Raw genomic sequence first — 15,949 nt, forward strand, 5'->3', positions numbered from 1 at the left:
ACTAAGAGACAGAAAATAGGTGTTTTGTTTCCAATTGTGAATAGAAGCCAACTTCTTGTTTTCCCTCTATTCATTCAACAGGAAGTTTATTGAGCACGCAACACTGATGTGACACATGCATCACAATCCACTGACTATTTCTTGAACTCCTACTTCATGCAATGCATTTATTTCCAAAGTCTTTTGTCCTTTTATTAAAAATGTAACCTTTCAGAGAGCGGAACTTTTTCTTTCTGCTTTTATCTCCCACCAAACTCAGATAACCTAGCCTTCCTTGGCAATTCGCCAGTCTCCCAATTTCCCATGAGTCCATTCCCCCTACCTAGAATGTCCTCCAGCTAGATAAATCCTTAGGAGCCAAATTCTTAATCTACCTGAATCCTGGTGATCCTGATTCCTAAATGAGAATCCTCTCATCTTGCCAGTGCTTCTCAAAGGATGGTCCCCACACCAGCAGCATCAGCATCTCCCAGAGACTTTTTCAAATGCAAATTCTTGGGCCACACCTCAGAAACACCGACCCAGAAACTCTGCCAGTGGGGCCCAGCAAGCTGTATTTTAACAGACTCTCCAGGGGATTCTGATGCCCTCCCAAGGCAGGGAGAATCACTGCTCTAGTCTACCTTCTTCCAGGATTTTTCTGAATATCAAAGGAGAAAGATTATGTCATGGCGTTCTGAAAGAAACAGATAAATAAACCAAGGACTATGTAAGCATAATTTATTAAATAGGTCAAGGATTGTTTTTAACTTATTTTTCTGTTTCTCTATTTCCTCTGTAGTTTGTACATGCACTTAAAGATAATCTCAGCAATGTCAGCAAGCTTGGTGGCATAGTTCAAGCTGTGAGGGTTCAATAAATAGGTCGGTAAACATTGCAAATCAACACAGCTTTTGATGAAATGTCAAGCAAGACAGAGCTTAGCTATATTCGGCTCAGCTTGAATTCATAAACCATTAACTGGCCTCTGTACTTCCAGGACAATCTGCCTGATGAACAAAACACAAATAGAAAAATAATAGAAAAAAAATCTTTTACAAAAAGAGGAGTAAAAGGCAATTTTTAAGTGAGAAATGGCAACCACTTAGTTCAGAGCAAATGAGAGACAAGTCTTGCAAAAGTGGGTAGCTTTTCTTACCAATCAAGTTATGGGACAGATGGGGATCAAAATATACTTTTAACTTTGGGTTTTTTTCTTAATATATATTCATAATTTTAAAAAGGCTTCTTAATCCTGTTTTTTTTTTTTTTTAGCTCTGCACTGCCCCCAAAACTAGACATTCTCCTTCCTAAGGAGAGAAAAACCTGTCAGAGGAGATATGAATTTTAAGAAAATGGCCCAAATTTAGGATTAATGTACATTTAATATACGGTTTGTCTCTACTGAAATCTTTCCTTATTTAAAATTTTAGGATACCTTAAAAGAGCTAAAAACATCACAGATACGATTAATCCTAACTCTTTTATAGTTTACTTAAGAAGTAGGATGTAGCAGTAAATATATAGCCTTTAAAATCATTCTTAAATATTTCAGGCAATTAGGCGGCCTAGAATCATTGTTTACAAACGGGAGCCCACTTTGCTTCCTAATAAGCTGTGAATATCTGATCACGTCTAAAATACTCTCCACAACAATCCTTATTATTTTCCTTTTCTTTGACAAAAAGAAATTTCTTGAAACTTTATACACTTTCAAGAATTTATATAAACACTTCACGTAAGTTTTCTAATACGTCCATGGATTTAGTCTAGGTCCTTAGAAACTGCATTTGAAGTAGAAATATTACTGTTTCTCGACTCAGGTCTGGGTCATGAATTTTTTTTTCTTGTCACTTCATATCAGAACTAATTTTAGATTCCTGAAGGGCAAGTTCATAAAAGTCATAACCCAAAAAGTAGAACCTGGGCTCCCTGTTATTTCAGTGCTTCGCATTATCCTATAGGTCGTTGATGTCCAACCTCTTCCCTCCTTTTCTCACAGCACAAGTCCCAATTTAACTTTTAGAGGAAGCCATATGGAAGGAGAGAGATCCAAATTTACCCTAGAGGCTGCAAACTGACCAAGGAGTCACCTCTGGGGAAGCCTGCTCCCGAAGGCTTGTGGCATTTATCATTCTTCTGAATGGCTGTGGCATTTATCTGCAGCTTTTACTCACCAGATGAGACCTCAGACATTTCAAATTCTGCGGTGGCTTGCTACACCTTCATAGGAAAGCTTTTTGCTGATTTCCCTGTTGGTACTTTTCTCCTACACATTCTATGGGGTCTGATAAACCTGGAGGTAGAGTCATAGCCCGGCACAGATAGAGCAGGTACCTAATCTCTGACCAGCTTCACCAAAGCAGACAAACACATTATCTTTTTGCACCTGTTTCTTCCACTCCGCTTGCCATGCAAAGTGAGGTGATCTTTGCAGATTCACAGGTAACGTTTTGCAAACACTCCCCTCTCACAGCAATGGTTTCTTCCCTCACAGGCTCAATCTACCTGATTACGTTCCCTTCTAATCAGTAACCTCAGTTTCTGTAGTAATAAGTGTGCCGGCTGCTTTATATAGGCTTTCTTGGAGAGTGCAGCAGAAACCAGAGATCAGAATTAAAGGAGCTGATTATTATGAGGACACCTGTATTTTTGTCTAGCCTTCATGTGAACTCGACAGTGCACTCGTTTATGCAAACATGTTATGAAAGAGCAGCAGAAAGCAGGACGCACACAGAAGAGCCTGGACCGGTAAAGTTGTGCACCTGTGAGATGCTGCTAGGAGGGTAGAAAACAACTCCAATCATGTCCAGTGGTGCTCAAAATGCATTTGAACTTCCTCTGAAAGTATCAAAATACAAGCACTTGATATCCAGATACCTTCTTCCAGACCTACTTTTAAAAATCAATTCTACAATCTGAAACAGACTCACACTGCACACAAGCCACAGTGCACAAGTTAATACCCAAAGCAAATGGAGATTACTGAAGATTGAAGCAAAAATCCATGCGTGTAAACCCTGATTTTTAAATAAAAGGAATAATATGAGGAACTTACTTGAGATTGTACTGGAAGTGAAACCTTGAATCCCACTTCTCGCAAGTACAGAATTGTGCCAGCCTTGAGTAATGACTGTTTACCCAGAGCATAAGATTGAAGTGGATTTTCAGATTAAAAATAAAACTCTTAAGTATGTCAATCCCCATCTGATCAAAGCACATAAACTAATTTTTTCAAGTGCTTCATTAACAATATACCCAGGAAAAGCTGCGTTTCTCTCGGTTTTCTAATTTAAAGAGTAACTTGTCAAAATGTTTGAGGTCCATGTAATGAAACCTGGAAAAATAGGGCTGCTTCTATTTCACGTAGTAGATTCAGGGCCTGACTCAAGGCCTGGCAGGCGACAAGTGTTCATTTAAAGTGAACAAAAGCATACAACATCAAGTGTCATCGTCACTGCTATTTATATTTTAAATGGCAAAGTTCTGTATTTCCTTTATTTTTTTATGTTTGTTTATTTTTGAGAGAGAGAGAGAGAGAGAGAGAGAGCAAGCGCAGGGGAGGGGCAGAGAGACAGGGGGACACAGAATCCGAAACAGGCTTCAGGCTCTGAGCTGTCAGCACAGAGCCTGACGCAGGGCTCAAGCTCATGAGCCGGAGATCATGACCTGAGCCAATGTCGGACGCTCAACCGACTGAGTCGCCTAGACGCCCCTGTACTTCTTCATTTTTATTTAAAAAAATTTTTAATGTTTATTTATTTTTGAGAGAGACGAAGACAGAATGTGAGTGGGTTAGGGGCAGAGAGAGAGGGAGACACAGAATCCAAAGCCGGCTCCAGGCTCTGAGCTGTCAGCACAGAGCCCGACGCGAGGCTCGAACTCACGAGCTGTGAGATCATGACATGAGCCAAAGTCAGACGCTCAACCAACTGAGCCACCCAGGTGCCCCTGTACTTCATTTTTAAATAAGCCCAGGCTTTAAATTGACCTGGCTTCCAAAAAAATTAAATGCTACTGTTTTCTTTACCATAAAATATTCTGCCATGACAACCACATGCTATGATGGGAACATGTTAAAATGTGAGTGATTGTTTTTTTCCTTGTTCCTTTTTCTACTCTCAATTTCCAGATGTGGAAATTTCACTTGGAGAGAACATGAGGTGTTGGTGGGGAAAAGGTCATTAATCGTACCGTAACCCCATGCCTCCAAAAGAATACTGCATCCAAGTTATAGAAGAACTAAAGAAACCTTGTAGAATGAGTATATAATTAGCAATGGTGCTAAGTGAATGGAAATGGAGGTTGCCTGACTTAATTCACTGCAATCATCACTCACTGTCGTCCTGCTTGGAAAAATTAGTTGAGGGTGTTTCTTCGGCAGTACCCCATTAGACACTTCAACTTCTATCTAAATGTGAAAACGATTATACTAGAAAGGCAGTACGTTAATACCCTTCTGATCAGACAGAAACTTTACTGAACAAGTCAGTTCCACGTCTGAGTTCAGGGAGAACAGGAAAAATGAGAAAATATTTTGTAGGACAAAAGTTAGAGAAATTAAGAAAAAAAGTAATTATGGAAGTCAGTGGCTTGAAGAGAAAAGCAAAGGAACCCTATATAGGAGTTTCTCTAAAGAAACTAGCTCTTGGTCAAGGAGGAGACAAAGAGCAGATCAAGATCTAACAGAGAAAATTAAAGGTAACACAGTATGAATAGGTGGCACAGTATGATTAACTTGGTCACAAATGCGCAACAATGCAGGGTGCCCGAGGTACCTTCAAGGACACTGTGGTTAAGGATCGCTTTCCTGTGATTTTTTTTTTTCCGGAAGACAACATTTGTGTCTGGGAAACACATATTCTTTTGAATTAATGAAAATCACCTTGCACGCACCCCTACAAAGAACCTTCAAGAATACAAGAATAGGAATGCCTTGGATGGGAGCACTGAAAGTGTTTTGCTCTTCCCGACTCTCTCGCCTGGTAGGTCTCAAAAGGTAATGTGCGTCAACACTCACCTGGGCGCCTTGGTAAATGGCGGCTACTGAATCAGTAATTTTAGGTGAGCCTTGAGATTCTGCATTTCCGACATGCTTCCTGATGGTATTCCTGCTGCTGGGTTTTGAATTATGCACACACTGGGTAGCAAGGCCCTAGAAGAGTGTTTCTAAAACTTTGCTGATATGAGAACCACCTGGGCACTTTTCCACCCTCCCAAGGTCCAAGCTGCACTTCATCTTGTTCAGAATCTCTGGTGTGAGACTCCAGTGATTTTATGATGCAGCCAAGAATGGGGATCTGCCCACAGACCGGCTGGTCTCACAAGAGTTGTGCATCAGAATCAAGGGAAGAGATAATACAAAACAAAGCCCAAGTTCCTTAAAGTAAGGATAAGACTGGGGCCTCTGCATGCTTAAGTAGTTCCCCAGGTGATTCTGCTCTCTAACCAAGTTTGAGAACCACTCTCTAGTCCATCCTCTGTGAAATCAATCAGCCGTGTGCTACCATGGACATTTTCAACTTTGATGAGACACGTTCCTAGCTAAAAATTCCTGAGCCTCTCAAACCACAACATCCCCATCCACGGACATATTAAACACACATGCGCGTGCGCGCGCACACACACACACACACACACACACACACACTTATTCTCTCTTTCTCTCTCTCATGGTAATCAGTGTCCTCATTATACACTCAAGGCTTTTTTTAAAAAAAAGTTGTTTTTCTTATTATAGTCAGGTGCACCTCCTATCTATTACTTTGTCAGTACTTTAGTGGAAAGCATCCAAGTTATAGGATGTTAGCTTTATGCACAAGGTAGCTACATAATTAAAAGTAATCGATTTTGAAAAAGAATATGATAGTAAGTTGAAATGAATACACCAAAAAAATGATCCCTGAGCTCAATAATAGCACAATGTATCACCCTGTGGTTAAAACCCACTTCATAAATGATTCTCAACTCTTCTTCAAGGGCCGGAGAAGATGAGGGTCATTTTGACTAGTGACACATTTTGCCTTCAGGGGAGTTTTAGCACGAGTGCTGTCACATTGTATCTCGTTAAACATTTTTGTTGGCGGTGAAGGGAAAATGTGAGCATTATTAGAAATGTAATTAGTGGACTACAAATTTTACTTCCTTACAGCTTCGAAGAGCACATAGTTATATGAAAATTCTGTTGAATATTTCTCTTACCACTATTTTAGAATGCAAAGCTGTTAGTTTCAATGAGGCCTGCCAGGGCCATTGGTGACAGCTCTGGGTATTGCGTCGTGGACAATAGTGCTTGAGAAAAGATGAGTAGGGGCTGAATACGGTATCCTGTATCAAATCCACTCCCCCATCCTTGTGAACTTGGCATCAGACATAGTGTGCTTTCTCAAAAACCTGGTTCCCCTATGGTTTGGGAGGCAGTGCTCCTTTGTCTCATTTTCAGAGCACCACATAAGCTAGAGCTCTGGGGATAGCATGCTATAATGGAGAATATTCGAGGCTGCAGGTGGAAGGCATCAGGAACTAACTGTATAACCCAAGGCAACTTATTTAAACTTTCAGCATCGCTGGCCCTTCCATCTAAAAAACAGTGCGGCAACATGCCCACAGAGACTCAAAGCAGATCAAGGAGTGCTCGAGTTCCAATTCTACTAGGCACTAACTGCATACACCGGGCCTGTCATTTAAGCCACGATTTTATTATCTGTAAAATGGGCATAATATTAATTCCAGCTTCCTAGGGGTATTGTTTGGACGAAGGGCAACATGTTTATTAGCACAGCCCCTGATGTGGAGCTAGTGCTAAATAAATAGTATCTGTTGTTTATCAACAACAAGATGGTAATAACTCACATTTCCCAAGGCTTTGGAGGAAATGAAATCAAATGATGCATACAAAATAAAACTCTGAACTGAAAAACACTATAATGGCGTTGGAGATGGGGTTGCTTCCTTTTAATAATGTAGTTTTTCCATAGCCTAATTTTAAAGAGATAGTAGTGGTAAGTAAGCAAGGAATACAGCTGTCAAAGATCTGGCTGCAATAAGTGTTCTGAGAGGCAAGACGGCTGTTGAGAGTTAGAGGCAACCTTAATGCCTATATATGGTAGTAAGAACCTAAACGTCCAATACATCAGGGAACAGTGTGGACTCTGAATGCACGGGTCTAAAACTAGAACTTCAATAACCTGGTCATGTGCCGAATAAATCGGGAGTAATCCCATTAAATCTTTGTCTCTGGAGTTATTATTCCCAGTAATCACATTTTTAAAAGTACCATCCTGAAAATCTTGTTTCTTGAAGTCACCTCCAAGTAGCAGTAAGCTACTCCCATCTCCTATTACACAAAGAAAAATGAGACCAGCCTGTAAACACATTACCCAACACAGTGCCTGAAAGTGCAGGCCGGGGGGCATTATAGCTCAAGGAAGTCACTTTCAAATAAGAGGTTACAGAGCTTTCTCTGCCAGGATCCCAGCCCTAATTGTTCTGCAGTAACCTTGGAAAGGTATATTTTTATGCAAACTGTGCTATGATTTCAGCTTATCTCCCAGGGAAGAAGTTTAGTTTTAGTTGTTCACTTCATGGAAAGTCAAGTCCTTCCCCACCACTTCAGCCAGCTTCTTTATAGTCCCGGTAATCACATCGCAGTGGAGAGTGTATGCATCTATGTTTACGTTAAGATTTTAAGCACAATTCTTCAGGGCCAATTTATTTCTTAATATTGTTTGTTTCCTTTGACTCCATGTCTTTCCCATGGACTTACAGCAAGTTTAAAGAAAAAATCAGGTAACGATACACTGACTATCACAGGAGAATTTGCCTTTACAAGTCAAGGAGGATAAAAAATCATTCTGGTTGTTTATTGTGGATGATCAGTGATAGCTTTCACATCTAATGACCAAAAACAATCATTTTAGGGTTGGAATTGTGTATAAGGAAATTTTGCACCCAAGTCTCACCACATGGAATCTTTCCAAGTATTAAGTTTTCATATAAACGTGAACATCTGGAAGAACTTGAGCCAACTTGGGAGCTGTTATTTCACTCAGCCTCTTTCATCAAACGGAGCTCCGATCGACCTTCCCTTAGCTTTAAGCTTTTCTCAATGAACTGAGTAATGGAATCTTGAGGGACACCTTTAAATCCAGCAGTAGAAGCAAAAACCTTCCCCACTGATAAGCAAAAGGATATTTCTGGCAACAAAACCCATCAACTATAGGAGGTATATATCTAACTCAGCCGGCCTTCAATTAAATGCTAGTCAGTAACCCCTGAAGGCAACACCAAGGGCTTAGAGTAAAATAAAAAGACTACAGAAATACCGCAGAAGATCCAGTCTTAAAGAATGGTCTGCTTACCACTTGGCCCTAAGAGCATGTGGAAATTTCTTACTACATTCAAAACCCCAATACTTCTATGGCCTGGGAAAAACTATTTAGCAAACCCATTAATTTATAACCAGTGCTGTTAGCCAACAGAACTGCTTCTTCTACTTATAATCACCGTTGGTTAATGGCATGCCCATGTATTACACTACCGATATAAGGACAGTGTAAGACATGCTATTTAACATCATAAGATCCTGAGAAAGGATCAAATCAACCCAGTTAAGTAGGTATAGCCCCGGTCTTCGCAAATACTCCCATGTCTATAATGCTATCATATTTATCTTCTTAAAACACTCATCTCCTCTTACCACCTACACTTGTTATTATAACCATAACCCTTGATAGGACTTTTTCATCCATTGCCAGAAATTTATTACCTGCCATTCATTCCTCAATACACCTATCTGGATTTGGCTTAAAGACACTGCTTTAGGGGCACCTGGGTGGCTCAGTCGGTTAAGCGTATAACTTTGGCTCAGGTCATGATCTCATGGTCCATGACTTTGAGCCCCATGATATCATGGTCCATGAGTTTGAACCCCTTGTCCAGCTCTGTGCTGACAGCTCACAGCCTGGAGCCTGCTTTGGATTCTGTGTCTCCCATTCTCTCTGCCTCTCCCCCACTCACATTCTCTCTCCCTCTCTCAATAATAAATAAACATTAAAAATTATTTTAAACACACTGCTTTACAGGGATCTCCTTCCATTAGATTATAACATATTTAGGAACAGAAAGACTGGCATTATAATTTTCTATTCCCTTTTGCCTCCTAGCATCGTTCGTGGAACAAGCTGTTGCACACAAAATACTTATTGCATGTTTCATATTGCTATGTACACTGCTGGGGTCCAATACCTGCTTATTTAAATAAATATTCAACTCACCAAAAAGTGGTACACCTGGTCAGAATTTTTGCAAAATATGCTAGATTATTTCCATAGTGAAAAACAGGAAGCAAACTAAATCTCCATCAAATAGGACTTAAAACAATTCTAGTACATGGAATGGATAGATTTATAGTCAGCCAACAAAAATCATACTCTTATAGAGTATTAAAAACATTGGAGGGGCGCCTGGGTGGCTCAGTCGGTTGAGCATCCGACTTCGGCTCAGGTCATGATCTCGGGGACCGTGACTTCGAGCCCCGCATCGGGGTCTGTGCTGACAGCTCAGAGACTGGAGCCTGTTTCAGATTCTGTGTCTCCCTCTCTCTCTGACCCTCCCCCGTTCATGCTCTGTCTCTGTCTCAAAAAATAAACGTTAAAAAAAAAAAACATTGGAAGAAACATGTGCTATATTAAGTGAGTTAAAGCAGCTTAACAAAATTGTGTGCATGTGATAATACTAAAAAGGCATTACTTCTTAGTGGTTAAAAACGTGGGCTCTGAGCCTGACTGCCTGGTTAGAATCCTGGGTCCATTCCTTACTATAACAGCGATCGTGAACGAGGTCCTGCACTTTGTTATTGCACCCATTTCCTCATTTAAAATATGATATAATCACAGTACTTAGATCCTAAGATTGTTGTGAGCCATAACTGGTAATATTTAACATAGAAAGTCATTCAAATTGCTTGGTGCATATAAAATGCTCAATAAACATTCGTTATCATTATACAGTTGTCAACAGAACTGTATAAAGCAAACAGTTAACACTGGTTATTCCTGAATCGTAAACTTTCAGACAACTCTTATTTTCACTGTCTTCTTCTGCAGTCTACTTTGGACAGCAAGCATACATTACTTCATATGGTAAAAAAGAAAGTTAATTCTGGTTCCTTTTAAAATATATAAAATGCTTGCTGAAGATAACATAGGTAAAATGCACACACAGGGAAGCATACTGGGGGTGCTGAAAACAACTATTGGCATGAGAAGCATCTTATTGCCTGTCAAATAGTAGAGGTAGTTCAACTATGTTCTATTTCACTAAGAATAAGAATTTCCAAGTGCTTTCATGTAAACTTGCACCACTAAAGAAAAAAACCTGTAAAAATCTCTTTATTATTATTTTTTTTTAATTTTAGAGAGTGAGAGAGTGGAGTGGGGGAAGACAGGCAGAGAGGGGAGAGAGAAGAGACGAGGGAGAAGAGAGGAGAGAGGAGAGAAGAGAGAGGAGAGAGGAGAGAGAAGACAGAGAGAGAGTAAGAGCCAATCTCAAGCAGGCTCCATGCCCAGCACAGAGCCCAGCATGGGGGTTCAATCCCATTACCCTGGGATCATGCCCTAAGCTGAAATCAAGAGTCAGACGTTGAACTGACTGAGCCACCCACGTGCCCTCTTTACTATAATTCTTAACCTCATAAATTACACGAAAGGACTTTGAGAGAGATTGCTGCCTCCTTCCTTAAGGTTCATAAGAAGTAGGGTTTGTGCTATTTTTCAGTTCTCTGTCATGAGTATTGCTTTAAATGAGCATGAGAACTGTTAGCCTAATAGAATGAGATACTGAAAAACATCATCAGAAACATTTAAGCATAAAATAGGGTTTTTTTTAGTGATAGGGGAGGATGACAGGAAGAGTGAGGACACTTGAGATTCCAGCCCTACATTTTACTAGAAGACAGATGAAAAGGTGAAATGTGAGATATAAGAAAGCTTGATGTAATATTGTACCATTAAAACGCAATGATTAAAAAAACAATTATTATTTCAACATTTGTGGCAAGTCTGTTCTTAGCATCCAAGTATGCCCAGGTGAAATTAGTTTCTTCATACATCTATCAGAACATTTCTTATTTATTCTTTTTTGGGAGCTACTTTGTTTTGATGAGTATCTTTCAGGGGAAAAAAAGCGCCTTCAACCTCTTCATAATTCTAGCAATGCCTGTATATAGTAAGTGTTTGATAAATGCTTGATGAATAATATATATTCAGCAAGTCAGGCAAAAAGGAATGATTTTCTTTTGCAGTGAACTAAGAGAGAGACAGGACTGAAAAAATGTGGACATGAGGAAGGAGAGAAAGTGAATGAACAGAACATAATGATGTCAGGACTTTTTTTTCATCACCAGCAATAACTCTAATCCCTATGTCGTACCATCAATGAATGCACTACGTTATGCTCATATGAAAAGTTGATTTCCAAAGCATCAACACCGTGAACATCATTCAGATTGTCCTTAATAGGTGACAGGTAGTATTGTGATTTTCATGTATTTTTCTCACTCCTCACAGCAACCCTAAGAAGTAGGCACTATTATTAACTGCGTTTTACAAATGAAGAAACTAAGGAAAAGAGGTTAAGTGATCCACCCTAGAGCACAGAGATAAGATGAAAAGGAGTTGAATTTCAAAATCAGAAGGTTCGGCTTTGAGTCTGTCCTTTTAACCACTATATTCTGGAACGCTTATTCTACATTCCCTCCATTTATATATGCATTAACCTCCTATCTCTTTACTAAAGTCCCCTGAGCTAGATAAAATAATTGTTACTGTTACCTATTTGAAAGGGAGAAACATCAGACAGAGGTGACATGGCCTGCACACTCAGCTATTTATTGGCAGCAAACCTTCTTTTGGGATTAAATGATGTTCTGATGGCACTCTCATTGTCCTGTTCCTAATTTCCAGGCTCGTGGGTGACTTCCCAAGAACAAGCTTTATAGCTGGAAGGAGACATAAACAACCCAGCAGTTTCAATCACAGGTGCAATGCTCAATGCTGTTGCTACTTCTTTCTGAATTCATCTCTTTTAATTTTTTTCCATTCCTGAATGCATTCTAATTCCACTTATTTTTTTTAAGAGAAAAGTATGTATTCTCTGCCTCAGAGAAAAGTCATCAGCTTCCTTTTCTTTTCACCCTGTAACAGATCACTGGCCTCTTAAGGCCTCCTTTGTGAGCATTCTCCACCCCTTCTTACAGCCACTCTTCACCAATTTTACTGGTACTCACAACATAGTCCCCCCCCCCCCTTTCTTGCTGGCTTCTGGCATCGCTTTGTTGCTATTTCTTGTTCTTTGATGTTTCCCATATCGAACTGTTCTGATTCTCTCCTCTGCTTTCTGTCACATTTATCCCTCTGCTATTATTTGTTTCACATTTGGAAGGCTGACAACTAAAGGGACAGTACCATCCCTCATTGTGCTTCTCTGGCTTGCTTGTGAAATCACAAGCAGCCTCCTTCCCACATACAATTCCTAGTCTGAGTTGGAAGATAAATAGCCATTAGGGAAGCACATACTTTGTATGAACGGGAATCTTTGGGATCCCAGCTTCTGCCTGTGCCTTTCAGCTTTTTACAGATAGTGGTTCAGTTCAACTTTTGAAAGGGTCAGACAAGAGCCTTATGTATCACATTTCTGCTATCAGTAGTTAAGAGCTACTGCTCGGTATTTCAAGTGTCATGGATCCATTCTTGAGTCAGAGGTCACTCATTTCATTAATCAGGTTTTGGGATGGTGTCCTGAAATGGTATGGAGTGTCTCTGAATTCTAAGTGGGTTTTCCCACAAATATATTGCCAATATATATGGAAAGTAGTAATTTGCCTCTAATATTATTAGTGTTAGTCTCAATATGTTAGATTGTTTTTGTAAGGGAGAGTGCAGAGTTTGAGCTTCTGTCTTAATCAGAAGTTGAAAAGAGAAAAAAGGGATAGCTTTTCAAGTGGGCTTCCTAGGTTTTTCTGAACACTGCAGAGATGTTCAGGACAAAGAAAATGTTGCTATTTTCAAAGGTATCTTTCAGACACTAATTTGGACATAAAATTTTAGCAGAAAGAAGGTAGGATTTATTCAGACATTTGGATATTTTCCTCATTTCAGACAGTAGCTACTATGACTTTAGACAAATCACTCCATCTTGTGAGCCTCAGTTTTCTGATCTATAAAATAAGGGTTTGGACTCCACAGCTTTTAAGGTCCCATCTACATTTAGCACTCTATGATTTATAACCATTTACTGCTACAACACTGGCCCTGTGAAACGCACACTTATATAATTACAAAGATGAACACTCATGACTCCATTTAGTAGATTTCCCTGACACAATGGTTGTACTGTACCGCTAATGGGTACTTTCCCCTGAAATAAGCAAGCTATCCTACAAACACTAATGGAAATGACCCCAAAAGGTTTTCCAATAGGAATTCAGGAAACTTGACAGATAAAAAAACAACAATAAAAATCAAACAACAACTAGCTGTGGCATACACACAGAATATATCTACACCAATTTCTGATTTGCTAGTGGTTCTCTCATCTCAAATTATTTATATCAGTAACTGGAGATACAGCTGTATCTCTAGACATTGATATCTTTCCCCCAAGGAAATGGTAATAGTAAATGTAAAGTATCATGTGATGCTCTCTATGTCCTGAACACCTTTTAAGAGATATAAATCTTTCCAACAAACCTACAAAGTAAGCATATCGTTACTCACTTTAAAAATAAAGAGGGGCAGAAAGAATCTAAGTAACTTGTCCAAGGCTACAGTTATTAAATAGCAGTGTTGAGATTTGAACTCAGCGCTATCTCCAGAATCTATGCATCTAAAAACTCCCTTTTCTAACATGGTTGTGTTCATCTATTTGCTTCTTTGCTTATCTACTGTGAGATTAACCGCATGATTCAGCAGAAGACCTGTTGGAGTCAGGAATACAGCCCCAGGTTACAGGGGAGGGCAACCTGTCAGTGTAACGTCACAACTGGTCAAACATTTAACATTTTGTTTTATGTTTATTTATTTTTGAGAGAGGGAAAGAGACAGAGTGTGAGTGGAGGAGGGGCGGGGGGGGGGGAGACACTGAAACTGAAGCAGGCTCCAGGCTCCGCGCTATCAGCACAGAGCCCGATGTGGGGCTCAAACCCATGAACCATGAGATCATGACCTGAGCCCAAGTTGGACGCTTAACCTACTAAGCCACCCAGGCGCCCTTGGTCAAACATTTTAAATGAATGTTTACTTATTTCCTAATATTCTCTCCAAATATATACCTTGCTATATGTCTGAACCAAATGGGGCTGGCTTGTGCACCGAGAACGCCAAACTGCTACCACAGATAAAGAGCACAATTGGGGATTGGCCATGTAGTATGACAGTTTAAAAATTTTTAATATCTGGTTTTCAGAAGATAGGAAGAACTTCAAACAAGTTTAAGAGCCTTGATAACATTCAGTCTGATTGGAGAGGTGGTACCGTACAAAGGAGAATCAAGAGAAACCCACTAGTCAGATCTCCTAAGTTGGGGGACACTGTATTCATGTCTTATCACACACCCAGGTAAAATCCGAAAGGCTCACAAGCTCCACAAAGAACTAGCTGGTCCCTAGGGTACTAAAACAAGCAAGCAGGAAATCCACTAAATCAATTCAGCGAGTGTCACTGAAACAGCACACATCCCCCCAAAAGTGATGCACAACACAGGAAATTTACTGCCATGACAACACAGCATTTAATTACCTAACAGTAACTAAGTACCTACAATCTTATGTTGCACATCCAAATCTGCACACACACATTTCACCCCAAGAAAAGAAATTTGCCAAAAGTGAAATGCCTAAACTCTTTTTAGAGATTACTTTTGCTAAGGAGAAATCTGGTCAGAAAATAAAAATGCAGGCCTTTAAATCGGTGAAAATGCCAACTCATCATTTTTCACCCCAGATGGTCAGGACTGCAGTGATTCAAGCAGTGCGACATCATCCAAAGTCATGTAGCGCAGCAGAGAGCTTTGGTGTGAAAGAGACCATACACAAGTTGTTTTTTTTTTTTTTTTAAATTACATAACTACTTCTTGAATACTCCTCTCGCCCCACCACACAGCAATCATCTACATAGTTCACAGCATCTCCCAAAGAAATGTAACTGCACTCTGGATTGCTTAATTTGCCACCTTTCAAAGATAAGTTTAATGGAATTAAGTTAACCACAAAGATTATTATAAATTGAATGCTGTATCCTGAGATGTCTGAGGCAATTTAGTGCGTTTCAATAAATATGAGGTTGGGAAACATAAAAGGAAAATTTATGGTACTAATTTAAACAGTATCTTTCCACATCTCTTGTGCATGCTACGGCATAACCCTTGATGTTTGTCAACTCACAAATGTTGTTGAAAGGAAAGGATGGGGGCCCCAACTTTTGTAGAGAAATTGGAGTCAAATGCTCAATATAATACTGAAAACATAATATGAAATGAAACTCTTTTCCAAGTGATTCAGCTATGAAATATTTTAAAGTATCAATAGAGGGAAAGCATATAAATAGAAGTTAATCACAAAACAAGTAACATAATAGTGATTATTTTAATTATCATGATAATTATCAAGGTCAGGTTTACAAAACCAAATTTTTAAATTTTTTTTTTTTACTATTTTAGTAGAGAGATATTTTTTCTTTGTACTTGTATATATTTTAACAAGAACACAATATCAGCTTGATTTTTAAATTAAAACTATCTTTCTGTCGTCATTAGAATTTTATAAAGGGAAAGGTAGTGATGGTGATGATTATTATATTATTACCAATACTGCCTATCACAGAAACTGTACTCAATACTTTTCTTACAGCATCTTATGAAGTAATTATTAGTATGACAATTTTATGTATAAGGAAAATGAATCCTAGAAATTTTA

At 39.3% G+C, this 15,949-nt stretch overlaps 1 protein-coding gene across 16 annotated transcripts in view; it reads right to left on the bottom strand.

The window, feature by feature from the left end:
• Nucleotides 1–15,949, bottom strand: part of DMD (dystrophin) — a 2,138,536-nt gene that overhangs the window by 1,943,382 nt on the left and 179,205 nt on the right. The window contains exon 1 of one of the 16 annotated variants that reach the window (XM_058713894.1): nucleotides 3,038–3,057. The exons of 14 other annotated variants lie outside the window; for them this stretch is intronic. Coding sequence is in view for 1 of the 2 variants with exons in the window: in XM_058713879.1 (XP_058569862.1) it covers nucleotides 2,157–2,175 (19 nt within the window). In the remaining variant the exon portion in view is untranslated. Of the gene's footprint in view, nucleotides 1–2,156; nucleotides 2,176–3,037; nucleotides 3,058–15,949 lie in introns of those variants that run through there. One more of the 16 variants, XM_058713879.1, reaches the window with a different exon arrangement.

The sequence above is a fragment of the Neofelis nebulosa genome, chromosome X, assembly GCF_028018385.1.
Source record: "Neofelis nebulosa isolate mNeoNeb1 chromosome X, mNeoNeb1.pri, whole genome shotgun sequence".
NCBI lineage: Eukaryota > Metazoa > Chordata > Mammalia > Carnivora > Felidae > Neofelis > Neofelis nebulosa.